Source organism: Hoplias malabaricus, chromosome 4 (genome assembly GCF_029633855.1).
Source record: "Hoplias malabaricus isolate fHopMal1 chromosome 4, fHopMal1.hap1, whole genome shotgun sequence".
In the NCBI taxonomy this organism is placed as follows: Eukaryota; Metazoa; Chordata; class Actinopteri; order Characiformes; family Erythrinidae; genus Hoplias; species Hoplias malabaricus.
The window spans coordinates 22,112,716-22,140,378 of NC_089803.1; the positions used below are offsets into that span (position 1 = coordinate 22,112,716).

The following is a 27,663-nucleotide window of genomic DNA, read 5'->3' on the forward strand; positions in this document are numbered from 1 at the left end:
CGATACTGGCCCTTAAACACAGTATTGGTAACGGCTACAGAGAACACCGATACCATAGGTGTACTGGAAATGGCAAAGATAAATATGGATGTATAACATGCTGCAGTTATTGTTTGTGCTGCTATTTGTGTAGATCCACAAATAAAAAAAAACATGTATAAATGTTTTTTGGTTGTGGAAGGGAAAACATAGTCAGCACTATAGTCTCTATACACTGCGGTGGACGCTGCAGGTTAGTAGAATAGCACATAGTTGCGGCTATGTTCCACCTTAAATGCAAAGAGCTGTGTTCAGTCCCAAATTAATGGAAAGGAAGATGTTAATTAGTTAATGGAAGATGCTTATTTTCCACATGTTAATTTTGACGAGGGCGACACAGTGGCGCAGCAGGTTGTGGGTTCGATTCCCGGGTGACTGTCTGTAAGGAGTTTGGTGTGTTCTCACTGTGTCTGTGTGGGTTTCCTCCAGGTGCTCCGGTTTCCTCCCACAGTCCAAAAAAAAACACACGTTGGTAGGTGGATTGGCAACTCAAAATTGAATGTGTGAGTGAATGTGTTTTGTGTGTGTGTGTGTGTGTGTGTGTGTGTTGCCCTGTGAAGGACTGGTGCTCCCTCCAGGGTGTATTCCCGCCTTGCACCCAATGATTCCAGGTAGGCTCTGGACCCACCGTGACCCTGAACTGGATATAATTGTGACGAGTCAGAGTAGATTCAGGAGTCATTAGGGACAAATTACAAGTCGACTCTGAAGTCTATTTGTATGCGACTTAGTTGCTAACTCAAGTGCCCATGGTGTGTAACGCCATGCTGAGCCGAGTAGCTACCATGCAATGGAAAACCACCACATGTTCAATGCAAGATTCTGCATGAAGAGTGAAGAAACAACCCAGCACTGGGCTGTGAAATAGTGAATCCACAATCTCTGGAGCAAGGGAGGCACATTATTAACTTTGGGATAAGCTGTGGCTTATCTGATCCAAAATATTGTAATTGCACAACATCATGACCTAATGTCCTGGTGGGGAAATGCCATCAAATCCTCACAGTAAATTTCCAATAGCTCTTGTACACACATATTTCCCTGAAGAGTAGAGGCTGTTACTGCAGCAAAATGGAACAAACTACTTATTAATAGCCTTCATTTGAGAGGAAATTTTGGATGAGCAGATGTTCACAAAATTTGGTCATACACTGTATGTGATAAAAGTCTTTCCAAAAACAATGCAAAGCACAGGCAGGACTGTAGTTTACAGCAGATTCATTGCCCTTCTGCCATTTTCTCTCACATTACCCTGTAACAGCACAAAATCATTTAAATGGTCCATCCCAAAGTGCTGCAAATCCACTAAAGAAGCACTGCTATGGTTTGTCTATGCCACTGCTATTATATCAGCAACAGAAAAGGAGACTCAGAATTATGAAATACTTGCAAAGTTACAATGATGATCACATATTACTCACCAGCCATATTATAGACATTGTCCAGGAATGTCACGTGACACTGAACATAATGTTCTAATCACAAAACTCAAGAGAACCATTAAAACAATAACAAATGTATCTGTGTAATTACTGTATTTGAAATTATATAGATCTCTTTAAAAACCATTGATATTTATGTCCGGTTAAGGTGGATGGTCTCTCACAAAGCTGCTAAACATGCTAATAGACAGTCTGAACACTGGGGAGATAAGGGATGAAAGTACACTTTTCCAAACACTTCCAAGCAACCAGTTAATTATCACATGTCCTTTTCTAGTTCAGAAATACATTGTTTGCTAAATCATGGGGGATTAAGCTCACTCATGCTAGCCCAAGTTATCCACAGAGGAATGGATCTTCAGAGTAAAACCCTGAATTCATTCATAAAATTGATTCATTGCTATAACCCCTTATCCAGTTCAGGGATGCAGGTGCGTCTGGAGCCCATCCAGAATCCGCACCATCCTTCACAGGGCAACACACAGTCACACATTCACACCTATTGACATTTTCGAGTCGCCAATCCAAATACCAAAGTGTTTTTTGGACCGTGGGAGGAAACCAGAGCACCCAGAGGAAACCCCACACAGCCACAGGGAGAAAAAAGTCACCTGGAGCAGGGCACGAACCCACAACCCCAGGAGCCTGAAGCTGTGTGGCAATGACACTCCCTGTGTAAGCTACCGGTGTGATGCTACACTGACATGTAATAGGGCCTGTGTTGTTGCTACTCCAGGCTCAGAAACTGCGCTGTAACTTTTGGAGGAGGGTAGGAAACCACCTGTAAAAATGAAATACACTAGGGGGCGCCTCAAGTTAAAATAAATATGTAAGTAAGTAAATACACACGTGATAATGTAACACTTGATGACAACTGAATTTAAACAATAAGGAAACAAGGCAAACAAAACAAAAACTGAAAAAACAACTTCAGCTCTACTATGGGATAGAATCAACACTGAACACAAACACAAAGAAATATATACAATATATACAGCAGAAAGACACAAAGGACAAATAAACATAGTAAAAACCAAGATAACAAAGTACACACAGGTGACGAGGATAATGAGGGGATGGAGAAAATACAGGAACAAAAAAGAAACAGAAAACACAATGAACTGACAGAGGGGCAGAGAAGCGAACCCAAACACAACAGCATGAGCAATAAAGAACCAAGTAAAAAAGAGCAAAGATAAATAACAGAAACAAAAAGCAAGTGACAATAAACTGTTGTTCACTGGCTTGTTTACTGTTGACTTGTGGCCCAATGCTCTGCCTTCAGGTGTATACACAAGTACACAAAACACACCACATTACATCTTGTACCCATATTTGTAGATCAGCACCTCACACGGAGTCAACACCCAGAGAAAGCTGTTAGCTCAGGAGCCGTGACCAGATCAAATGATTTCACTGAAGTGGCTGGCCAAGCACTGGCTAGAAGAGTGTTTATCTGTTTTGAAGTTCTTACTGCAGCAAAGTGGGACAAATTCCCTACCTAACACTGAGCAGGTATCCTCAAAACCTTTGGTCATATACTCATACAGAGTGAAGTGGCCAGAGAATGTCTACATCTCCATTTTTCTGGACATCGAGTCTGTGCTGCTGAAAAGCACATTTGTTATATTTAAAAGAACGCTAGGTAAGATTATTATTATTATTTATTTTATTATTATTTATTTTGCTCCTGGCCATCTCTACAGCTGCAGTGTAATCTGAAAGGGGGGGGGGGTTTCCTACCCTCTTCCAAAAGCTACATAGTACAGTTTCTGCAGTGCTAAGCCCAAAGTAGTAACAGAAGTGGCTTTGTTCCCCCTATTCCCCCCTCAGTGAATTACAATTATTTTCAAGCTGTTATTTTAGGGTAAAAAAAGACTTGAATAAAGAAACAGGAATAACAGAACACCAAAGCTTTAGGCCTCGTCCACATGGATATGTTTATTTTTAAAAACACAGATTTTTGTCAGTTTTGGCCTCCCGTCCACACAGAAACAGTGTTTTTGTTACTGAAAATGGAGGTTTTTGAAAACGCAGTTGTCCCCGTTCTTGTGTGGACGAGGGTAAAGAATATTTTCGGAAACGCTGAAGTCACAGAGCGTGCCTGTTTCTGGCTGAAATGCCAATACCTCCTCACTCCCTATATAGCGAAATACATAAGTCATTAAACTACATATGCACATATGCGCTAGCACTAGATTTCAGATTCCATTATATAAATAAGTAGAAGTATGATGCTGTATTAATATGTATATAATGTACTATTAAGATCTAGATTCAGTAATTCATGGCTTGCATAATACACTACGTGGGGAGTATGGACTGATCTGTGATTAAACCACTGTGCGTCATGGTGTTTTGGAGTCTCTACTGGACTGGCATGATAATGTAACCGGTTTTGCATTCGTCTGGATAGGGATATTTTTAAAATGGAGAGAGGAAAATATCTGTTTTTAAAATAAAAACGGATCCGTGTGGATGGGGCCTTAGTTCACTCACCATCTGTGAAATCTGAAAGATAATGAGGAAGTCTACGACTGAGGTCTTCATAAATACCACGACCAGCTTGCAGGAAATCTGTTACCTGTATAAAACACACAACAACATCGTCCATAAACCAGTGACCCGTAGAGCCAAACATGGATTATTGCAAATGGTGCAAGCCATAACACCTATATATCACCTCCTTGTTTTTAAACTTATTGTCCATTTTATCAGTTCCACTAACCATAGAAATGCACAGTGTAACTCTTCAGTTACAGTTTGTAGGTCATCTGTTGCTCTGCATATTTTGTTATATACTTTTCACCCTGTTATTCAATGGACATTACCACCACAAAAGAACTGCCAAAAAACAGGTATTATTTGGGTGGTGCATCTGCTTCATGGTGGTTATTTGTGGGTTCTGACATTTCAAGAACAAGCAGAAAGTGTACTAAGAAAGTTTTTTAATCTATTTCACAGAACTGGATTTAAGAGTAATAATATTATAAATGTATTCATCTTTGTGTAGAGAAAGTGTCGCATGCTTTTGACAGACCATTTTGCTTATTTCATACATTATGTCTAGAAAAAAACTAAAATGATCTGCATCAAGATGAAAAACAGACTTCAAATGAGCCAGAAATGTCTAAGGTATTTTGTACTGAAACCTATGCTGTCATTTCACAGCAACTGCAGCCTTCTCTCTGCTCTGGAAAAAGCATGGCCAACGCAATTTAGAGTATAGAGGGGAGAAAAAAGGTGATGAGGATTTATTGCGTCCTTTTGTGTGCCTTTGAGAACGGTCTATAGTTTGTTCCTCTTGTAAATGTTCAAACATTTGTTCCTATGGATAACTGAATTAGTTTTTGAATTCTTAACACAGCAGCGTGTGTAAACAATGGAAGCACTTGCCTTCTGTAGCCAGCTCTGCGCAGGGAGGAAAGAGACTGCTTATATTAGAGAGCTATTCATAAGGAAATAATTCATCTGTGCAATAGGCAGGGGATGTGTGGGTGCCAGGGAACACGGCAGGCTTGGCTGAGCTGATGTGTGCCTGCTTGCCATTCCTTGCTCTTGCCTGATAGTGTTATTCTTTTTTTTATTTTCTTTTTCTTGTACAGGGGCAGAGAGGAAGAGGAGGGGAAAAAACAGGCAATCATGTTGTTGCAGAGTACCTCTTTATTGGTTGGAGTTAGAGCAGGAGTCTCAGGGTGGCCTCTGTGTGGAAAATTCTTAACAGTAGGCTGCATAACCCCCTACAAATCACTAATACTTAACAAGGACAAATTCTGCTTTTTGGATTTGAACATGAACAGTTATAAGTTGAAGGAGCCTAGTTTAAGTTGTTGTGTTGTTATGCTACGTGACATGCAAATGCCTAACATTCTCTGCCCTGGACCCAATTTTCCTGCTTGCTGAAGAAATCAAATAGTTACTGGTCTTTTCTGTAAACTTCAGACCACAACTTCAACACAATATTCTTGTTGTTAATAATATTATTAGTAGTAATATTGTCAGAAGACAATTCTCTTTGTGTTTAACTGCTTATGCAGTTCAGAGTCACAGTGCATTCACACCCACATTTGCATACACATTCACACCAAGGAACACTTTTATTTGAGTAGACAATCCACCTGCCAATGTGAGTTTATGGACTGATGGGAGGAAACCAGAGCACCTGGAGGAATCCTACACAGACACAGGGAGAACACACCCAGCTCTTCACACAGAAGAGTCTCCCAGAACGGGGCTCGAACCCACACCCCCGGGACCACTATTTGTTGCTGTCAGAGGACATATATTGCCAGTCCAGTTTGTCAAAAGATACTTACCAAAGGTGCCTAAGAACTAATGACTCATCTTCATAGAACATAGTAGAATAATACAGTCCTTGACTCTAACCTTCAGTGGTTTGTTGCTGTGGGGTCTGGTCTCCTCCTCTGTGGGGGCTCTGTGGGTGGTGGAGGAGAGCAGGTGTCTCTGGTTCACCAGCTCCTGTTTAAAATCCTCCTGAGTCTTGGTCTCCAAAAGCTTCTGCCTGAAGGAGATGTCTGAGAACAAGGTGGCGAAGGTGTGGCCAAGCTCTACAGCCGTCTTCGTGCTTTTCTGGAGAAAAGCGGTTTACATGGGAATGTATTAATGTATACAATTGCAAATGATCTCAGACACATTAAGAACAGGTAGGTACTAGGGGTGGGCGATATAGTCCTTAAATAATATCATGATTTTTCAGGGTTTTTTGGGGATAATGATATTATTGATGAAATAAACAAAACACTGAAAAATACTTTTATTAATTTCAAGAACACACGAATGCAATAAAATAAATGTTATATTAATATTAAACATATTAAATTAAATATATATTATAAATTAATAGAAGTAAATGGTTTTATATATTAAAAAGTTTTATTTTACTACAAATGTAACTGTTTCAAATATTCAAATATATAGAAGTGACAAAAGAAACCAGTAAACATTTGCTTATTTTGAAAACCACAGTAATTTTCCAAGATTCTGATTTTGTATAAAATAATGTAGCACAAAAATCTACCACACAACCCAAGTGCAGAAAATGTAGAGTGTGTGTATAAATAGCAAAAATATTACGATATTATTGCGAACGATACAATATAGTACAGCCCTAGTAGGTACATAAAGAGGTAGATGAAACTCAAAAGGAGAAGCTCCCTCAGAGCATGAGGAAGAAGAACTACATGACTGTAAAGACACTGGAATAGATCATTTAAAAGGGGATGCTTACTGTTCTGGAAGGTGCGAGGATGAGGATGACAAAACGAACTTCACAGCAGTTGACCCCCCAGTTCTGAGGCCTCTCCAGCCGAGAGATACACACACATCGCCGCTGAAGAAGCTTCACGTTACACCTACAAGCAACCACATAGAGGACAAAAAAGAGATTAGAAGTGTACTGTGGAACACCAGTGTTTAGAATGAACTGCATATTTCATTATAAAAGCTCTTCCAGTGTTTGTAGCCCTTTTCTGCAGTAAGCTCTGCAACGCAGTAGTAAGCTCTGCATCACAAGCGACGTACCAACTCCTCCCAGTGGTACTGGGTGGTGCTCTATAACTCTACAGAATACAGTTCTAGTGCCAGAGGGCTCTTCCTAAAGGAGCTGAGGCTGTTATTGCACCAAAGGGACACACAATGCCTATCGGCATCCTTACATTCAGAGACACACTGAATGAGTGAGTGTCTACAAATATGTTCCCATACAGAGCATCTGTTATTATTCAGTAATGAGTTAGGTCACAGTAGTAGACAGCCTTGCATAGAGTAATGTATGCACAGGCTGTGTTGTCTGCTGTACTCTATTATGATATCTGACAGAAGAGCATACACTGTAGGAAAAAAGGCCTGCCTTAAATAAAATCAAGCCACATGAAATCAAATCAGGCTTATTGTCGCATCACATTAACACAGGTTTAAAGGTCTACAGCTACGTAGTGCCTCACAATATTCTATAAACTAAATATACAAAAGTGCATTATATACACTATTAAAATTATCTAAACCAAGCCTTACACTATTATCCCCTAGAACAGAACAAACCAGTACACGTGCATTTGCAGAGCTTTTACTTAATACATTTTTCTAGCTTTCCATTTTTAAACTTAAGTAATATTTTAACTTTTAATTTGTTTTTTGTTTTTTTTTGTTGTTGAAAAGAATAACAATTGTCATGTCGGGTGGACTGATGGAGATACTAGGACAGAGATACAGACACGGAGACAGATACAGAGAGGCCTAGACTGGGAGACAGATACAGAGAGGCCTAGACTGGGAGACAGATACAGAGAGAAACAGACTGATGATACTCAGAGAGATCTGGAATGACAATGGTGGACAACGTTGCTAAAAGACTAGGAAGAGATACAAACAGACTAAAGCAACAACGATAGATACAGACAGACCAGACAAGCACAAGGAGTAAAATAATAAGAAGAAACAGACAGATATAATGGTAGAACAAAGGTACAAACAGGAAGTGACAGACTTGAGGACAGAGAAAGAATCAGACAGACCAAACAGGCAAACAAAGGGAAATCCAAACTGTAGAAACAAATTAGATAGATACAGACAGGTAGAACAAAGGTACATACAGACCAGAGAGAGAGAGTTACAGACAGAATAGAAAGGTATACTAAGGGAAACAAACAGAGAAACAAGGGAACTTAAAGACTTAAGACTAGGGTGGAAATATGGGGCTACATGAGCACATGGTGGGGAAAACACACACAAGACAGTACAGGACAGGGAGTGACATCATAAAACTACACTGTTGCCATGTGCCAAAAAAAATCTATATTTGATATTTGAATTACAATTATACTCTACAAAAAATGTTTAAAGCTTATCTTTACACCCAGCGCATACATTACTGTGCAAGTTAAATGTACAAGGCATAAATATGCAACATGCAGCTGTTTACATCACTATTTACATTACTATTGCATTAGATAAGCTATGAATTCTAAATGTAGGCTGACAAGGTGAGTGGGGAGAAAAGACTTTGGTGGGTGCAGTGTGACTGAGCTATTAGTCACAGTTCCAGTAAATAAGCCAAGTCCAGATTGTAAAGTGAGTTTGTACGGTGAGGTGAGTTTGTGACAGACTTGTTTCACTGTGCTATAGGCTGCTCAGCATCCTCGTGGCCTGGGGGGAGAAGCTGTCTCAGAACCAGCTGGTTCTGGACAGCATGCTTCTCTACTTCCTGCCACTGTTCAGTTGTGAGAACTGGCAATAGCATGGGTGGGTGGAGTCCTTTATAATCCTCCTGGTCTTCCTCAGACAGCGGCTGGTGTATACACCCAGAAGCTGAACTCCGGTGATGTTCTGGGCTGTATGCACCACCCCTTAGCAGAGCTTTCAGTTCCAGAAACACACTGTCAGAATGCTCTCCACAGCACAGGTGTAGAGTGTCCTAAGGAGGCATGTGGTGTGTTCTGTCCCTGTACGATCCGCTGTGACATGAAAACCAAGGTAGTTTAATCTGCTGACCCTCTCCATGAGTGTGTGTGTGTGTGTAACATATATTAACATATTATTAGGATTTCCATTAACAACATTCTAATTTTAAAACAACATAATTAGAGTGTAGCTACAGTATGTAACTCACAGCACACAAAGCCAGGACTGCTGGTAACGCACTCCAGTGGCTGTGGCGGTCACTCCCTGAATGGTCTCGGTCAGCAGGTGCACTGAAAGAGAGAGTAAACTCAGTCAAGAACACACAAACATACACAAAATAATGATCCTTTTAAAAGACTGTCCCTTTAATGGAATCAATTTAACCCATGAGTAATCCTTAATTGAAATCCGTTTAATTCTCTATAAAGGCTTTATGAGCTTCTATAAATGAGCCCCATTCAGATGCTTAGAGGCAGTGAGAGAGGAGCTGTGGTCTGCTCCTTCTTTCAACCACACAGTGTAGTTGCTTTAGTAGCAGTGTGCAGAAGTTTAGACAGCTCGTCATATTGATTTTCCTTGTAAAAACATCCTGAAAATATATTTACGCATCCATTTCCAAGAACATGACTGAATGGGTTATATCTGATTACACAGTTTCTATGCGTCTGCTGGGATTAACATGTGTGTGCCCCTGCCTTGCACATAGTGGTAAACTAGGGTGACCAGATCTGAGATGGTGAAAAAGAGGACATGTCTCAGGGGGGTGGATGAGCTCTCTCCCCTCGCTGCCGTTGTATGCTTAGCTGAACCTATGTGTGCTTTTAGGTCCACCTTTATTTGCTACACATGGGAAAACATGGGGATTTATTTTTTAATTTATCCAAGAACTTACATTTACGTTTCGGCATAGCTGCTCGAGATGAGGGTAGGTACATGAGCTTTGCCTGACGTAAACAAGGACTACTGACGTGCAGACTGACCAATTAAATGTTTACAGAGAAGGTTATCGACCAATAACGGTAGCTCTACAGTCAGATCGTGTAATCAGAAGATTTTAGGCTACTTCACCACGCCCCCTTCTCACTCAAGCGAACCAATCGGAGTAGGGGAGGGCGGGACTAGTTTGTGAACGAAACTTCTCGAAGTTCTATGTAAGCTCTAGAAAAACAAAATCCCGGACGTTGTGAAATTCCGCCCGGACATTTTTTAAGTCTAAAAAAGAGGACATGTCCGGATAAAAGAGGACATCTGGTCACCCTAGGTAAGCTCTGAACCCACTGTGACCCTGAACGTGATGAAGTGCCAGCATGATGTCACAGAACTCCAGTTTGACACACACACAAAAAACAATGCTCCAGAAATACATAAGCAAATAACAAAAACTTTCCCTTCTGAAGTTATGGATTCTGAGATGTTTTTGACAGTGGTGTAGCTGCTTGGTGCTCACCGCTGGCCTCCTGTCCCCCAGCATCAGTGAACAGGGCACTGATAACCTCACTCTGGTTAAAGCTGCCCTGACCATCACAGGCCACTTGCTCCAGCATCCGACGCAGCACCTCGTCCAGAAATGCAGCCTTCTCGTCCAGCAGAATAGTGGCCTGAGCCAGGAAACTGTCCACATCCCTGTGAGCCCGCACCTCCTCCTTAAAATTCATCAGCTTCACATACTGTGCAGACACACACACAGAGGGAGACCAAGCAGGGCCTGGATATGAATATCTTGTTAAATGTGTTAGTTCAGTTCCAAATCTCTGTAATGTTATCCAATGCTAAGACATTCCCTTAAACATTAACCCAATGTAACCGAACGTCTCTGACATTCCAGTCTAAGAACTTTATGATGGAATCTTTAGTGTGTGCAGCTGCTGATTAAAGTAAATGGTATCAGTTCATAATATTTCTGTGTGGTTCCTATTACTGTGTAAAAGATGCACAATGCCTTGATGGTTGAACACACTGTGATTTCATACAGAGCTCATTCAAAGTGTGGTGCAGATTTATAAATGCTTTGTTTTATTTGTTTAATCCTAGGAAATGTGAGTGCTGTTTGACTTATGTTCCGATTACTATGTCTGTTTGTTTAAAGTGAGGGCTTAAAGGAGCTATTGATGAAAGCTTACTTTTCTGGAAGTGTTTAGGAGTCCAAATCTCGACCCGTCAGAATCTGAACAAATGGGAGACATGAAAATCAAAACAGTTTATGAAATGCATCAACAAGCCACTGAAGCACGCCAGTGTAAGCCGATGTGTTTCCCCTCATTAGCCAAAAGCCTTGAGTCCTCTCTGTTGTGTCTCTCTGGTTATAAATAGGTAAAAGCCATGTGAGTGCCAGGGATGCATCAGAAAATATAAACACACACACAAAGAAAAAAAAAAACCCAGATGGAGTCCCTCAACTCTGACCTTCTTGTTTGTTGGTGTTTACTGCTGAGTGTAGCCTGGCACGGCCTGTTCTACCATTACTGTAAACACACCGCCCCAAACTTGAGAACAATCACCATACATCCTCAGGCTAAATCTTAAACACGCACAGTTCCTGCCAGCTCTCTGTCGAACTAAGGAGGTGTGTGTGTGTGTGTGTGTGTGTCAGAGAGAGAGAGAGAGAAAGAGAGAGAGTGAGAGAGAGAGTGAGAGAGAGTGAGAGAGAGAGAGAGAGAGAGAGAGAGAGAGAGAGAGACAGAGACAGATGTTGCCAGGAGTGATGAGGGGGTGGAATACTACTGGGGTTCCCTCTATTCTTGGCTTCAGGCAACAATCAGGAAGAGTTTCTTCAACAATAGCTTGGCTTGGAATTTGTTATGTCTCTCTCTCTCTCTCTCTCTCTCTCTCTCTCTCTCTCTCTCTCTGTGTTTCCAAGATTATCTCTCCATCTCTTTCCATTTTTTATACTTTGGTACCTTTGTGCCTGTCTCTTTTTTATCTTTAACTTTAATCTTCAACTTTAATTCTTTCTCTCTTTCTTTCTATTTGCTTGTATTCTCTCTTTTCTTGTCTCCCTCCCTCTATCCCTCTCAGCTCTCTCTCTAACTGTATCCTGTTCATTCTTTTCTATCATTTTTCTCTACATAAATTATCTTCTCTCTCTCTCTCTCTCTCTCTCTCTCTCTCTCTCTCTCTCTCTCTCTCTCTCTCTCTCTCTCTCTAACCTGAACTGTTTGCTTGTGTGGGGGTCTCATAGTCGTGGGTGTGATCTGTGGGGGTCTTGGGTGATTCAGGTCTCTCCTCTTCATGCTGAATCTCTGAAAGCACAGAATAATGAGCACAGTCTGGATGTTTTTCTCTATTCTAATCTCATTCTGTGTGCCTCTCTCTGCCTGGTGACATGTCACAGCTTTTACATCAAAAAGAAATCTCCCAGAGCACAGTTATCATAACCATATCAAGGGAGTGGTCATCACAGGTCAATCTGGCTATTTTTCATCTCTAGCCCAGTAACACAAATGTCTCCAAAATTCTTTATGTTATGTGAGCACAGCTTCCACCCTCCAGAATATATGTACCATCTGCTGGAGTTTGCAGAGCATGCTGAAGAACTAATAAAAAACCCACTCAGAACCAGACACATGGCCAATATAACAGTAGACAGGCCTAATAAATACTTTCCCTGCTTGGAGGGGCACAACTATGAAGTGAGATACACTGCAGGTTTTCTTCCTCTTACCTCCCCTGCTTTGAATGATTTGACAGCCATAAACATAATGTAAATTTCTGGGTCGATGTGACTAACAATAAAGAGTTCATGCATCGTTGCTGCCCAATTAAAATCACCTGACTCCCAAAATAGTAACTTTACAGAAGAAGGAAAATCCTTCTTAACTTTCAATGGAAGTGAATGTAAAATAAATGAATTTCAAGTAATTGTGGAGCATTTTTATTGGTCCATTCATTATGAAATATTTACACGATGTGAGAGACAGCTGCTGTGTTCAAACAATGTAGCAAACTAAAAATCTTGATTGATGTTAATCCTCACATGACAATTCTATCTATTTACATTAGTATTTGCTGATTTCCATTGAATTTAAACAGTCACTGAAGTAAAAATGAAGTGATTAATATGTTATTCAAGTCTTTTACGACATTTAAATATCCACGTTTCACCTAAAATATCCAAAACTAACTAATATAGCATTGCAAACCACTCATGGGCACTCAAAGAAGCCCACTTCATCACAGCTGTAAACAGAGCACTACTAAACATGTCATTTTTAAAGGAAGCTTATTCCTTTTTTTCAGACTGGCAAAGTTCCTAGTTCTTACTGAAAGTACAAAGCTATTTCAAATGTACACACCCATCCTTCTGAAGACATGTCCATTCCCTGATGATGTTGCCTCTGTGGGAGACAAAACAGAGGAGCACAATTAACATAATAACAATGGATGTTATTACGTTCTAAATACTTTTAATGCATATGAAGTGGTCTAGCTTGTGTTTAAACCCCTATAGCCTACATTTGGCATTGAGCATGATAAGCACACAGCATCCCATTTTATTCAAAGCTTTTACACAAACTGTGTGCACAATTAGTGCATGTTAAAGTTGTTGAATTGTTAGTGTGCTCTGAAAATGTTTGGACACTGTGCCTGTCAAAAATAGGTTAATAGTTTAACAAACATCTGTGATTCACAAAACACATTGTCTCAATGCAATACAATGCACAGGGGCATTATCAGTGTCTTCCATTCTCCATTTAGCAGAATTAAAAACAGTTGTGCCACATTTACACTACCTCTTACAAGTGTAAACCATAACCAGAATGTTTAAGGGATGATATGGAAGGCTTTACATATGGATTTGATGTCAGTGGTAAAAGGAATGTGTTCAGTAGGAGGAGAGTGGGCATGGTGGAGGGTATATAGCCACAAATATCATTCTCTGTTCCCCCTAAAACTGTAGACTCAACTGCGTATTCAGAGCAATCAAAGGGACTGGGGTTTAATGGAAATTTCCCATCTCTGTAATTTATACATACTATGTGAAATCCTGATAGCGTGAAGCATGAAAGACTTAAAGGCCTCGAACGCTCTTCAGGGCAAAGGGGTGGGTGTGGGGAGACTAAAGGGAGATTTTCTGCTCTGAAATCTTATTTCAAAAGTCCTATTTTAGCTGCAGTGTTTTCTTTTCTCTCACATCCTCCCTGTCAAAAAAACCTGTAACTTTAAAGCCAAAGCAGTTAACACTTATTGCCAGTGAGGGCAAAGAGATTTTATTCCAGTTTATTTCTGATCCACCTTATTGTTTTATTTATTATGAAGTATTTACACAGGCTGCCCCAATGCATTTCTGTAGGAAAATCAGCCATAACATTATGACCACCTCCTTGTTTCTACACTCACTGTCCATTCTCTCATCTCCACTCACCACACAGGAGAACTTCTACAATTACACAGTGCAGTCCATCCATTGCTCTGTTTAAATTGTTAGCCTCTGACCACCCTGTTCTTCAATGGTCAGGATACTGGCATGGTAGGGTTGTGGTAGTGTGTGTTGCACTTAAGTCAAATGGATCAGACACAGCAGGGCCCTCAAGTTCCATGTGAGCTTTATGTGACACACCACAATGACATGTCAACACCCCATTCTGCAAAATACCACTTTTGCTATGTATTGTATGTATTGCTATGTATTCACTGCATGATTTAATGCAACACTGTTTTCAAAATAAATGCCCAGAAAAAAAATAGAATAATTTTTTTCTAATCGTTCATTATCTATGTGTAAACAGGTTCAAAAGGTGTTATGAATATGTACCTGTATCTGAAGCAGTGGCACATCTGCAAACAGCTTATAAGTCTGCCAGATATTAATATAGACCACATATGGTTATTTCTATATTTGTATGGTGCAAAACACAAGACACTCTGAAATATGCTGTTCTTTTCTCTAATTAGAATTAAAGACAGGAGCAAATGAATTTGCATTAGAGTGATAATAGGTGTCCCCTACTCATAATTACTGTAGCCAATAGAGTGCAGTGTGAATTTGGACATATCCAACAGGAAACAGGATGGATCACTGTCACATGACAACCATGAATTTTTACATTCACATTAAATCAGCCATTAACCAAAAGTTAAAATTTAAAAGTTCATTTGATATTCATTCAGTGTTTCAGAGAGAGAGAGATTTTACCTTAGTTTCTATTGTTTCCGTGGGGACATTTTTGTGGGGAGCACCATAAAAATATATAGTAAAAAATACCTTGTAATTGGTGGCTGATTGGACCAAACATAAAAAAGCAAGTGTAAGCAAGTTGCAAAGAACTCTATAGCAGGTTATGACCAATGGCCGAATGTGCAATTAATGTAAAATTAAACGTCCATTTGTTTGTCACTGTACAAAATACATACAGCAAAATATGTCTTCTGCATTTTACCCATCTACTGCTGTGAATACACACATGCACACACACATATAAATGCACTAGGGAAAAAGAGCACACACACACACACACACACACACACACCTGGAGTAGTGAGCACTGAGCACTGAGACATCCTCAGCACCCCAAGGGGCAGTTGGATGTTAGGTGCCTTGCTCAGGGGAACATCAGCTGTGGATGTTGAGGGAAGAAGTCAGCACTGTTCCTTCACTCCCCCAACCTCCAATTTACATGCTGGTCGTGGGGCTCGATAGGTAAGTAGACATAACTGCACACTCTTGTCACAGGAGGCCTGATAGATCCTGCATACATTCTAAAACTTAAATATAAAAAGATACTGCATTGTACAGTACAGTTATGAACATAACCTTGATCCATGAAATAATTCTAAATACTAATGGCTTTTTGAACTTCAGAATTTAACTCAGATTCCAGACATTAGTGCAAAACTACAGTATGTACAGCTGTGTGTTAATGCAACAATCTTTTATTTTCCAAAGTGGTACTGTCATTATACAGACACCTAGTGGCTGGATGTATTAGAAATTCTCTACGAAACATGGCTGCCCCCATGTGGGGATCCCACCCTATGGAGCATGCACTTGTTCATTCATACTACAATGAAATTCAAGACTTTATTGAATGTAAGCTACACTTTGCAGGTAAAAAAAAAGGAAAAGAAAGTAAAAAATAATTAATAATTCCCTTCACAAATATTTTTTGCTACTTTGTGGACCTAGATGACTTTCAGCTTTATGCTTATTTTCTTGCTGCTTTCACTCGAGGCAATCAAACTGAGTTTCGCTGACAGTGCTGCTGGATTTATTTCCCCATGGAAAGGCTGTTGTGGTGGTTGTTCTGCTGCTTATTTCACTGGACTTCCTGTTAGAGAGCCTGCTGACTTCCTGTTGCTGACTGTGCTGTCCTCGAGTGTCAACAGAGATATTGTTTCATGTCAAGGCTGGAGCAGAGAGAAGAACTGGCGCTAACCCCAGAGCAGGACTTTCACTGATTTATTGGCACTCATGCAGAAAGGCACAAGCAAAACAGAAATCTTGTTTATGTATTTCTTACAGGATGAAGCCTGTGTAGGGGAGGTGGAGGTGGGGTGGGGGGCATGCGTTCACCTCATAACTAATGTGCAGCAGCAGCACAGCTGTGGTTTCAGACAGCCATTAGGTAACTCTCAGAAATTAAGTATTGCAGTTCTGTTTGAAACATTGTTGGAATGCAGAACAATTCCACTCAAATGTAAACTCTGATGCTGTGTCCTCTGTATAAGTATATAATAATGTACCCTGTGAGGATAACAGCTAAGTGGACACCTGCCCAACCAGAATTTCATCTAAACGTTTGTCACTATTTGTATGAGTCTTTTGGGAAGGTTTCACACTTGATTCTGGAATATTGCGGTGCTAATTTAATGGCTTTAGCCACAAGAATATGCATGAGGTAAAGTACTAATGATGTATGATTAGTTTAGGGTCACAGGCACCACTCCAATACCCCCCGATGGTACTGGATGGTGCTTTATCACTTCAGAGAACACAATCAAATCATGAGGTGCTTTATAGGTCTCTAACCCATGCCTTGCAATGGGCCATGGGGACCTTTTGTTCATGGGCAGTGATGCCAGATCAATGTAATGGACATGATATAAGCTCTGTTTTCTCAATTGAGCACCTGTTTCTACAGGGGTACACCTTAAATTAGATGAATTCACTGAGTATAAGGAGTGTCTAATGTTTGAATATATAACATACCTTAAGTTAGCACTGAAAGCATAGTTTGTGTTCTCAACTTAAAAGTGGAGATGTATGGGTTTAGTGTTGTTTAGTGTTGGGTTTAGTGTTGTTTAGTGTGAAATAATGACTCAACCAAACATCTTTCAGCAGAGGAACTGAAGTATATTCTGCTCTCTTCATCTCTTTATGTGCACTGTTGTTACAAATCAATGCTTTATTAATTAGTTTTTTTTTTATCACAGTGTGTATACCTACAGGCTCCAGAAGGATGTAGCTACTGCAAGGCAACTAATGACAGCGCACTGTACAGAATAGCTAATATCAGAGAACCTTGAATCTCCTCCCCTTGAGGACATAGTGAAACACACCGTGGACGAGACAGACAATAATAAGTTTCCTTCTCTCCAGACAAAAGCAGGTTCTCAGACACAAACTGATGGAGATTTGGATTATAGTCAGGGTCAGTCATGTTATGGTCTGTGGTTAAGAGCCTTGTTCAAGGCCAGACTGTTAGCAACAGCAGGTTCTGACTAGGACACTAGCCACAAAGCTTCCATACATCCTCTGTATCCCTCATTCTGCCATGGTGGGAGTCCAAATTACCTGTGTGTAACTTGATTTGTAGGCCATGTTCATGAAGGACAAAAGTTACACCTAGTAGCACCCAAAAAGCCATCAGAACATAAAAGAGATTAAAGCTCGTATCCAGTTCAGGGTCGTGGTGGGTCCGGAGCCTACACGGAATCAGAGGGTGCAAGGCAGGAACACACCCTGGAGGAGGCACTAGTCCTTCACAGGGCAACACACACACTCACACATTCACTCACACCTATGGACACTTTTGAGTCACCAATCCACCTATCAAACATGTGTTTTTGGACTGTGGGAGGAAACCTGAGCACACGGAGGAAATCCATGCGGACACGGGGAGAACACACCAAACTCCTCACAGACATACACCTAGAGCAAGGCTCGAACCCACAACCTCCAGCCCCAGGACCCTTTAGCTGTGTGACAGTGACACTACGTGCTGCTCCACCGTGCTGCCCTATTGCCATATATGCAAATTAATAAATAATCAATATCACTGTCAAAAAGAAAATAATCTATATTCTATATCATATGAACACTAAATTCTATGGTCACTGTCCTGAATGAATTGCACCACAAGGGCATTTGTGACGACATTTCCCAAATACTCACTCACACATAGGCTCTGCTCCTGAAAGGAATGCATTTGAGTGTTGCAACAATGACACTTTGTGTCCTCATCTCATATCATAATCCCCCAAAGTAGATAAAAAGAAGGACAAAATTGATGTAGATTATTCAATTGATGTTGAGGTGAGAAATGAGTAAATACATAACTTTACATTAAGGGTCATTACTGCAAGGTGATGAAATCATTAATAATTTTTTATTTTGTAATGATTTGTTAATTACCTAATTAGTTAATTAATTAAAGATGTTTACTGGTTTATTGGTTATTACTTTGTAAGAAATTAAGCATTTGGTAAACAGAATATACGTATTAAAGTAATTGATAATTTAGTTGGTCATTCTCACCCTAACTGCTTCTGCTTATTAGGATTATTGTGTAGAATAAACAACGATTGATAATAAAACGTCTGAAATGAATGAGAAATTATTTTGGAAAATAGGAAAAAAACAACTCTGGGAAAACTGTAACAATATAGCAATAACAAAATTAATCATTAATAAGGCTAATTATTTATTTTGTCTCTCTACCTCCCATGATACTTCTTTATATGAGTTAACGACTAAAGACAAATTTAAATGTACTGGTTTAAATAATTGATCAGTTAATGCATAAGTAATGATTGTGTACAGTTTTATAAATATTAAATCATTACTGTTTTATTCCTCACAAATTTATATTAATATTTTTTTAAGCAGCAATTTCTTAGACAGAAACAGGTGCCATTACTGTAATCCTAATGTGTATGTATTCTCAGCCTTCAGCGCTGTACAATCCCTGGTTGCAAAATAATTAGGACACCCCTCAGGTTGGCAGAGACTGGCAGGAGGTCTGTCTTTTCCCTGTCATATACATTCATTCATTCATTCATTATCTGTAACCACTTATCCAATTCAGGGTCGCAGTGGGTCCAGAGCCTACATGGAATCATTGGGCGCAAGGTGCGAATACACCCTGGAGGGGGCGCCAGTCCTTCACAGGACAACACAGACACACACACACACACACACACATTCACATTCACTCACACACTCACGGTCACTTTTGAGTCGCCAATCCACCTACCAACGTGTTTTTTTGGACTGTCGGAGGAAACCGGAGCACCTGGAGGAAACCCACATGGACACGTGGAGAACACCTGTCATATACAGTATAATAATAATAATAATAATACATTATATTTCATAGCTGCCTTTCTGTCACTCAAGGGCACCTTATGGAAAAAAAGTACAAAGTACACAATACAAAAAATAATAATGAAAAAAAAGAGTAGACAACATTAAAAAGAAATAATAATATACATCATAACCTGCTGTTGGTACTGTTCCAGATTAAAGCTTTACTGACTGTATATAATGGCCAATCTAAATAGAGAGGCAGTATAACACAAAAAGGGACTCATGAGGCTGGAGTAGACAATTAGGAAACAGAATCCAGCAGGAAGATCCTCTGCCTTTCCCCAAAAAATCTCCAAAATATCATATTAGAATTATGAATTCATATCTAACCATGGCGACTGACCAAAATAAAACAAATGTCATAAACAAGATACAGACAACCACAGAAGTGAAACATGCAATGGTATATGACCAACACCACCAGTAATTACGTCAATTAAAGCTTTTTTTTTATTTGAGAGAAAAAATAAAGCAGTATGTGAACACTTGCATGTCCCGCATATCTGAATAGTATGAATCGTACGTTTGGCCCCATTTACTGCAGTAAAAACCCTCTGGGAAGTCTTTACACTAGATATCAGCAAATGGGTGCATTGCAATAATTATGTAATAAAAATGACAATTACATTGTCAACAAACATTTGGAAATTTGGATCAGATCCATGTATCATCAGTTTTACTAGGACCCTGGACAATGTTATATGTTTAAAAAATAATTACAAAATAATAGTTGAATTGTCAGTAGCTGATTAAAAGTAGTCTACTAGTGTTTGCAAATGTAACATACTCCAAGTTAACACTGAGAGCACAGTGTTTTCTGAATTTTTTGTTTGGTTTTATAACATTCGTGAATGGATGACTTAGCTAAACATATCAGCAGAGGAACTGAAGTGTGCTCTGCTCCAATCCTCTCTTAAAGTGCACTCGCTGTATAAATCAGAGCTTTATTCATCACAATATTATCACTGTGTGTATACCTAGAGGATACAGCTACAGTAGCAGCTGTGAGGAAGCCAATGACAGCACACTGTGCAGAATATATCAGAAAACTCTGAATCTCCTCCACCAAGTCCCTTAATATGATGTCAATGGACAAGAAAGTGTGGTTACTAGGAATGGCATTGTAATTCGGTCACCTAAGACTAAAGTGTGGGGACAAAAAATTATTCTCTAAAAAATAATAGGAGATCGTTTTGTTAGGAGAAACAAAAGTGGTTCATTTTTAAGCATGTTAAGATTGTACCACTAGACCTGTAGTCATATATGTTAATTTTAAAGACTAATTTTGACAGCATAATTACACATATAGTACAGTGTTATTACTTAATTATGCAATTGTTAGCCTATGTATGCAGACTCTGCAGACACAACCCAGTAATTCTCTCACATGAATGTCACCCATGTTAGCCATTGCTAACCACAGCTACAGCTATAAGTGCTGATTATCTTGCCCCATCAAATGTTTACTGAAAACACCAAATCCTTGAAATTGTCCAGAATTGAGAGGCGTATTTGATCTTGTTAATCTTCTTATTCTCAGCCTGAGTAAATTCAACCAGAACAAATGAACCTGTGAATCAGCCAGATATAGGGACCGAGCTTGATATAGGCAACCTCTAATCTATGCAGATTTACAGACAGCAAATGAATATTCTAATTATAAGGCTGCTTCCTGTTTTCTTGCCTAATGAACCTCAATACATTCATGCCTAGGCAGCAGCTAGGAGGCAAATATGTATGAATATGTGTGTAATACAGCCATGAAATTGCATCTGCAATAAAAAGGATCAACTAACAAAACATGTATGCAGATTAAACAGTACATGAAGTAGGCCATGCCTTTCTGTGAGATCAAGGCTGGGATGTAATGGGAATACATATTCGGAATACTAATAGTAATAATCTGCTTTCAGTCCATATCGTATGGAAAAAAAGAACATAGTACACAGAATACAGACAGTTTTTTTACATTTCAAAAAGAATATATTTAGAATATTTACCCGCTCAATAAAAATAAAAAATAAAAAATAGACAACATTAAAACATCTGACATCTTTTAAAAAAAACATTGCTTGTTTATGAATTGCAAGAGCGGCTTTAATCTGTTCTTGATCTTTTGTGTTTAGTTTGCTAACTCTTTGAGAAATATAAGGGACACGCATTTTATTGATCCTCTGTTAACTACTGTCAGTAAATTCTCACTGAACTAAACTGAGCCCTGTATGAGCTCATGAGGTCACTTAAAATAGTCATAGTGCATTCAACAAAAAAGAATCCCCAAGAACCACATAGTAGTGTATAAGTTTAAACCTACAAATAAAAACCTCCTAAATTCACAATCGCTATCTCTAAATAGATCTTGAAAGAAACACCCGACTGTTTGTCATGGATAATAACACTAGTCTATATAAATATATATATATAATCACAGGGGACTAAGGCAAGCAATGATAAAATATACGGTGTCCTGATCCCCTGAAGACTGGATGAACGGGGGCTTGGTACAGCTCTCCAGCCATCTCCCTGGTGATTAAACAAACCAGAAAACAAGAAGTAACCCAGGATGCAGGGTTTGAAGCCTTGAGTCACATGCACGGATGCAGGGCTGAGGCTACGCTACTTGTTAGCATTCACTAATGTGAAACACCTGGTGAAGGATGTGTTGACATGCATAAACGAGGAGCCATAGAAAGTGAAGGAAGGAAGAGCAAAGAGAGAGAGACTTAGAAACTGATTTTTTTTTTTTTTTTTTTTTTTTGCAGAAAAGACTGGGGTTTATTTTGGTATTTTGAAGATGTTCTGGTGAATGAATGGCCTGAGAGCCCAACTGATCTTGCCTCCAGGAATTCTCCTTCCAGTGGGGCAAACAGCATCCCATATATATGTTTCTGAGTGTTTGAGAATGTCTATTTCATTCAAAGGATAAACACAATTTGAAGCATATAAGCCAACAAATGACACATGAGAAAATGACTATCAGTAACTCTTAGAGATGGTGAGAATTAAGCAATAAAGAAAGAAAGTTTCTGTGCATGTAAAAGTGACTAAATCAAACTTCCTCTTTTATATTATTATCAATAGGATACAATCTAAATGTACACAGAAAATGTGACTCTTTTATGACACGTACAAAGGAAAAATGTATGACTGCATTTAGAAGAGAACATTCAGTTTTCAGCATTCACTATATTTTCAAAGCATTCTGCTCAAGCCTGTGCCAGACAGAAGTGAAATCATAAGGCAGACTATAGGCTCGGCATGGTGACAGAGCTAAAGCTCAGCCAAGTTATTTGCACAAGACAGTGGCAAGTGAAATCTTTCATCATAGTTGCGTGGTTGACTTGTTGCATGCTTGCTATTTCATCCCTAAGATAAAAACATAAATATTCCCTTTTTTTCAAACACTGTTTGACTGATCTCCAACATTTGTGATTGATACATGAAAGTTTTCCTTACTGCACATGATCTATGATCTGCTGATGAAAGGGAGGTGTGTTAATTGCACAAGGCACTGAGAGTTGAAAAAACATGAAAGACCACAAATGCCAGAGGATGAGACCAAATCTCATGGGTGACCATTTGGTAATGAATAAAAGAAAGGAGGAAAAACAAAAGCAACCTGAGATCAGACGCAAAGAAGCCTGAGTTAATGACAAAGTAACTTTCTTCTCACATCACCCATGTGAGTAGTGAGCATATGGTAGGAATACACAATACACACGCACACACACACAAACAAAACAGAAAACACCAAAAGAAACTCACCAACTGGCATGTAATGAAGCACTTGTTGGTTCTCCATATTCTTCCCAAGATTCAACCCATTGCTTTTGGAAATTACTTTCTGGAGTCACTTTCTAAAAGTCTACCTTCACACAATCCTCACCTAAGACTCACTCTAGTGGAACTCTCTTCTGCAGGGGAAGGGTAAGAAGCATAGCTCTGCCTCTGGGTCCTTGTGCCTGCCCCTTAAACTGCACAGGTGAAGTTCATGTCACCACTAAAGCTAAGCATAATGCTCCAAACCCTCTAATTAAATAGTTAATAAACCATTCTATATGGTTTCACCTTATCTGCTTAACAATGAAACACATTACATACACATTAAAAATATCTACATTTTCTATTCACTAACCTGAAATGAAAGGATTAAATCATTTGTTTGATGTATTCCACCCAAAATGTTAAACCCTTTCATTTCCTAGTCTTATCCTTCTGTCATTCTACTTTTTCTTTTAATTTAATTACACTCACGTCAGGGGGCAATTTCACATAGTTACTCCACCTATCAGCATGTTCCTTTGGACAGTGGGAGGAAACTGGAACATCCAGGGGAAACCCATGCAGACAAAGAGAGAACACACCAATCTCCTCAATGACAGTGACCCGAGGCAAGGATCAAACCCTCCTCAGGAGCTGAGGAGCTAATAAGCAGTGATACTATCTGCAGTACCACCATGCCACTATGCATTCATCAAGATGTAAATGAAGTCATCCTCACAGGTTTTATCTGACAATATAGACATCCAGGGAAACTTTTTATAATTTTTCAAAGCAGTGTTGAGAGAAGTCAGAATGCTTAATGTCTCTAGGGACTGAACAGGCAATGACTCTAGTCCTAGACTATACAAATTTGAATGAAGACTTTCCATTGATAGGACAATATAGTCAATAACTAGGTTTAATATATGTTCCATATGTCCTTATGACTCCATATGACTGTCCTTAAAAACTACATTACCCCGAATACATTACAAAAACACCCTCAGGAGAAATATATACTTAGGGGCACTAGTTGATTTGGAAGGTACAGTATATTGCCAAACCTTTTCACTCACCCATCCAAATTATGGAATTCAGGTATTTCAATTACTTCCATGGCTATAGGTGTACAAAATAGGTGTAAAAAACACCTAGGCATGCAGACTGCTTCTACAAACATTTGTGAAAGACTTGGTTATGCTTATTATGCTTATATTATTATGCTTGGTTATCTCAGTGACTTCCAGCGTGGTACTGTGATAGGATATTCAGTCGTGAAATTTTCTTGCTATTAAATATTCCACAGTCAACTGTCAGAGGTATTATAACAATTGGGATTGGGAACAACAGCAACTCAGTCACAAAGTGGGAGGCCACATAAATGACAGAGAGGGGTCAGTGTATGCTGTGGCGCTAACTTCATAAAGCCTTCAGATGAGCTCAAGAACAGTGTGTAGAGGGCTTCATGTAATGGGTTTCCATGGTCAAACAGCTGCATACAAGCCATACATAATGAAGTGCAATGCAAAGCATCAGATGCAATGGTGTAAAGCACGTCATCACTGGACTCTAGAGCAGTGGAGACATTTTCTCTGGAGTGACAAATCACGCTTCTCCGTCTGGGGATCTGATGAAGTAGTCTGGTTTTGGCATTTGCCAGGAGATCTGTACTTGTCTGACTGCATTGTCAAGTGAAAAGTTTGGTGGAGGGGGGATTATGGTGTGGGGTGGTTTTACAGGAGTTCGGCTCTGCCCCTTAGTTCCAGTGAAAGGAACTCAAAATATTTAAGCATACCAAGAGATTTTGGGCAATTTAATGCTCCCAACTTTGTGGGAACAGTTTGGGGTTGGCCTCTTCTAGTTCCAACATGACTGTGCACCAGTGCACAAAGCAAGGTCCATAAATACATGGATGAGTGAGTTTGGTGTGGAGGAACTTGACTGGCCTGTGCAGAGTCCTAACTTCAACCCGAAAGAACACCTTTGTGATGAATTAGAGCGTAAATTGAGCCAGGCTCTCATTCAACATCAGTGTCTGACCTTACGAATGCACTTCTGGAAGAAACGTCAAAATTTCTCATAAACACACTCTAAACCTTGAGGAAAGCCTTCTGAGTAGAGCTGATGCTGCTAGGTCACTCTTCTTTTGGTTGCTCCCATCAGGGATTACCACAGCGGATAATTCAATCCGCATTATTAATTTGGCACAGTTTTTTTCACACCGGATGTCCCTCCTGACACAACTCTCCCTATTTATCTGGGTTTTGGGACCAGCACTACAGCGCAATGCACACCAGTGGCTAGGTACACACACTCACACCTATGGAACATTTTCAGAGTCGCCAATCCACCTACCAATGTGTGCTTTTCGGCAGTGCGAGGAAACCAGAGCAAAAACTCATGTGGACCTGGGAAGAACACACCAAACTCTTCACAAACAGTCACCTGGAGTTGGGCTCGAACCCACAACGCCAGCTCCAGGACACATCGTAATGACTGGCCTGGTTAAATTAAGAGTTTAATAAAATAAACAAATAAGTATTATAATAAACTTATTTTAATAAGATGTTAAGCTTGAGGAAAATTGCATTTTCAAGGGTCGCTTTGATCCACTGACATGTTTCTATTCAACATCTGTCAGATCCATAATGTAAACCTATAAAACAACAGTGCTCCTCTGCAACAGCAGCACCCAGGCTTAAATTGAGCACACTGGGACAGAAGAGAAAATACATGTCTCTTAAATAACTTCCACAAATAGCCATGGTTAGGGCATTAAACAATTTCCTTTTCCTCTGAGTAGATTTAAACAGCAGCAGGGTGAATACGAAATGAATGCAAATAGGCACCGGTAAAGTGAAATGATAATTAAATTACGCAGTTGGGTTCATACGACGGATCCATTGAGAAATTAGCTCCGCACCAAATCAGTAATAATTCTAATACGCTCAATTTGACAAATCTACACCCAGGGACCCGAGAATGTTTTACTGCATATCAGTCCATACACTCCCCCTAACTACGCACAGTGAGGAAGAATGACTGCAATTTTGTTATCATTACCTGTGAGACACACTGCATAAAAATCATTCAGTGCTATCTCGCATTTATAATGTGGAACAGCACTCATTTAATTACATAAAAAGTTTTATCACACCTCCTGTGTCTGCCTCTCTTTTATTCAGGCAGAGGTGGATCTCATCAGAAATAAGTCAGAATTGTAAGAATTCTGGACAACACCAGAAATAGCACTGATCCAAGTCCAGGAATCAACACCAGGCCAACAAACAGCGGAAAACCATAATGAAGAAGAATGAATCTGATCCAGTTCTGTAAGAACTCTACCATGTAATAACACATACTCCTAATGTGAGATGTTGTGTTGTTCACTGTGTAACCTAGTTCTCCCAGTGAGTAATATGAACATGATAGAACCCTCTATTTTTGTATTTAGGTCAGTTACAGTTAAAACGTAACATGCCATATGGTTGTTTTCAGAACAATCTACGCAGATGTATCATCCATCCACCACCAAACACACCCCAGAGAGGGCCCAGCCTGTTGCAGGGCATCACACACACACACACACACACACACACACACTCACACCCATGGGCAATTTCACATTGCCAATCCACCATCTACAACCATGGGGGTTTGTTCTGTGTAACCAAACCAGAGAACCTGGAGGAAACTTATACAAATACGGAGCATCACAGGGCAACACACACTCACACATTCACACCTATGGACACTTTCATGGCCAATCTACCTCTACTCATTGGGGCAGGACTTGTCTCTCGCAAAATTGGATACAGCTGCATTCACCCCACCCCGAAATTAACGTGTTTTGGCAGCAAGTCAGACAAGTTAGGTCTTCTTTAAGGCGCCTGTTCAAATATAAAGTTGATCCAATCATTAGCTTCATTGGCCTCCAATTCACTGTCAGAGTCTGGTTTATAAAGTTAGTTTGTACCGGCTCTGGGCTTGAGTTCAGTAACGAGAGCACAACAGATAACAATGACGGCTAATTACAGCTATGAAAGCGGCCTGTATGTAACGTCTTAGTGAATGTAAATACCAGCTGTGTTCAGGTTGTGTGAAATGCTCTAAACATGCAGCAAGTTAACGTTAGTCTCTGGCTGCGTCCCAATCTGCAAACTGCTGCACTGAATAATCCATCCATCCATTATCTGTAACCGCTTATCCAATTTTAGGGTCGCGGGGGGTCCAGAGCCTACCTGGAATCATCGGGCGCAAGGCGGGAATACACCCTGGAGGGGACGCACTGAATAGTGTTAAATAATAATAATATACCACCCTTAGCAGTGCGCTCTGTAGTGTAGTATGTAAAGATCCATAGTGTGTTGTTTGGGACACAGCCTCACTCTCAAACGTTAATGGTAATCAAATGCTGTTCCACAACATTATAAATGCAGTATTTTACTGCCTTATCTACATAGGAATCAGCTTATA

General features: G+C 39.8%; 1 protein-coding gene across 2 annotated transcripts in view; it reads right to left on the minus strand.

The window, feature by feature from the left end:
* The window catches only part of LOC136694445 (solute carrier family 4 member 11-like), a 40,835-nt gene extending 17,518 nt beyond the window's left edge, over positions 1–23,317 (minus strand). For both annotated transcript variants that reach the window (XM_066668007.1, XM_066668006.1), the window contains exons 1-9: positions 23,191–23,317; positions 13,193–13,234; positions 12,047–12,139; positions 11,021–11,064; positions 10,348–10,567; positions 9,109–9,190; positions 6,730–6,853; positions 5,868–6,071; positions 3,981–4,065 (exon numbers count right to left, since the gene is read on the minus strand). In XM_066668007.1, coding sequence (XP_066524104.1) covers positions 3,981–4,065; positions 5,868–6,071; positions 6,730–6,853; positions 9,109–9,190; positions 10,348–10,567; positions 11,021–11,064; positions 12,047–12,139; positions 13,193–13,234; positions 23,191–23,227 — 931 coding nt within the window. In that variant the 5' untranslated portion in view covers positions 23,228–23,317. The remainder of the gene's footprint in view (positions 1–3,980; positions 4,066–5,867; positions 6,072–6,729; positions 6,854–9,108; positions 9,191–10,347; positions 10,568–11,020; positions 11,065–12,046; positions 12,140–13,192; positions 13,235–23,190) is intronic.
* Between the last annotated feature and the right edge of the window lie 4,346 nt (positions 23,318–27,663).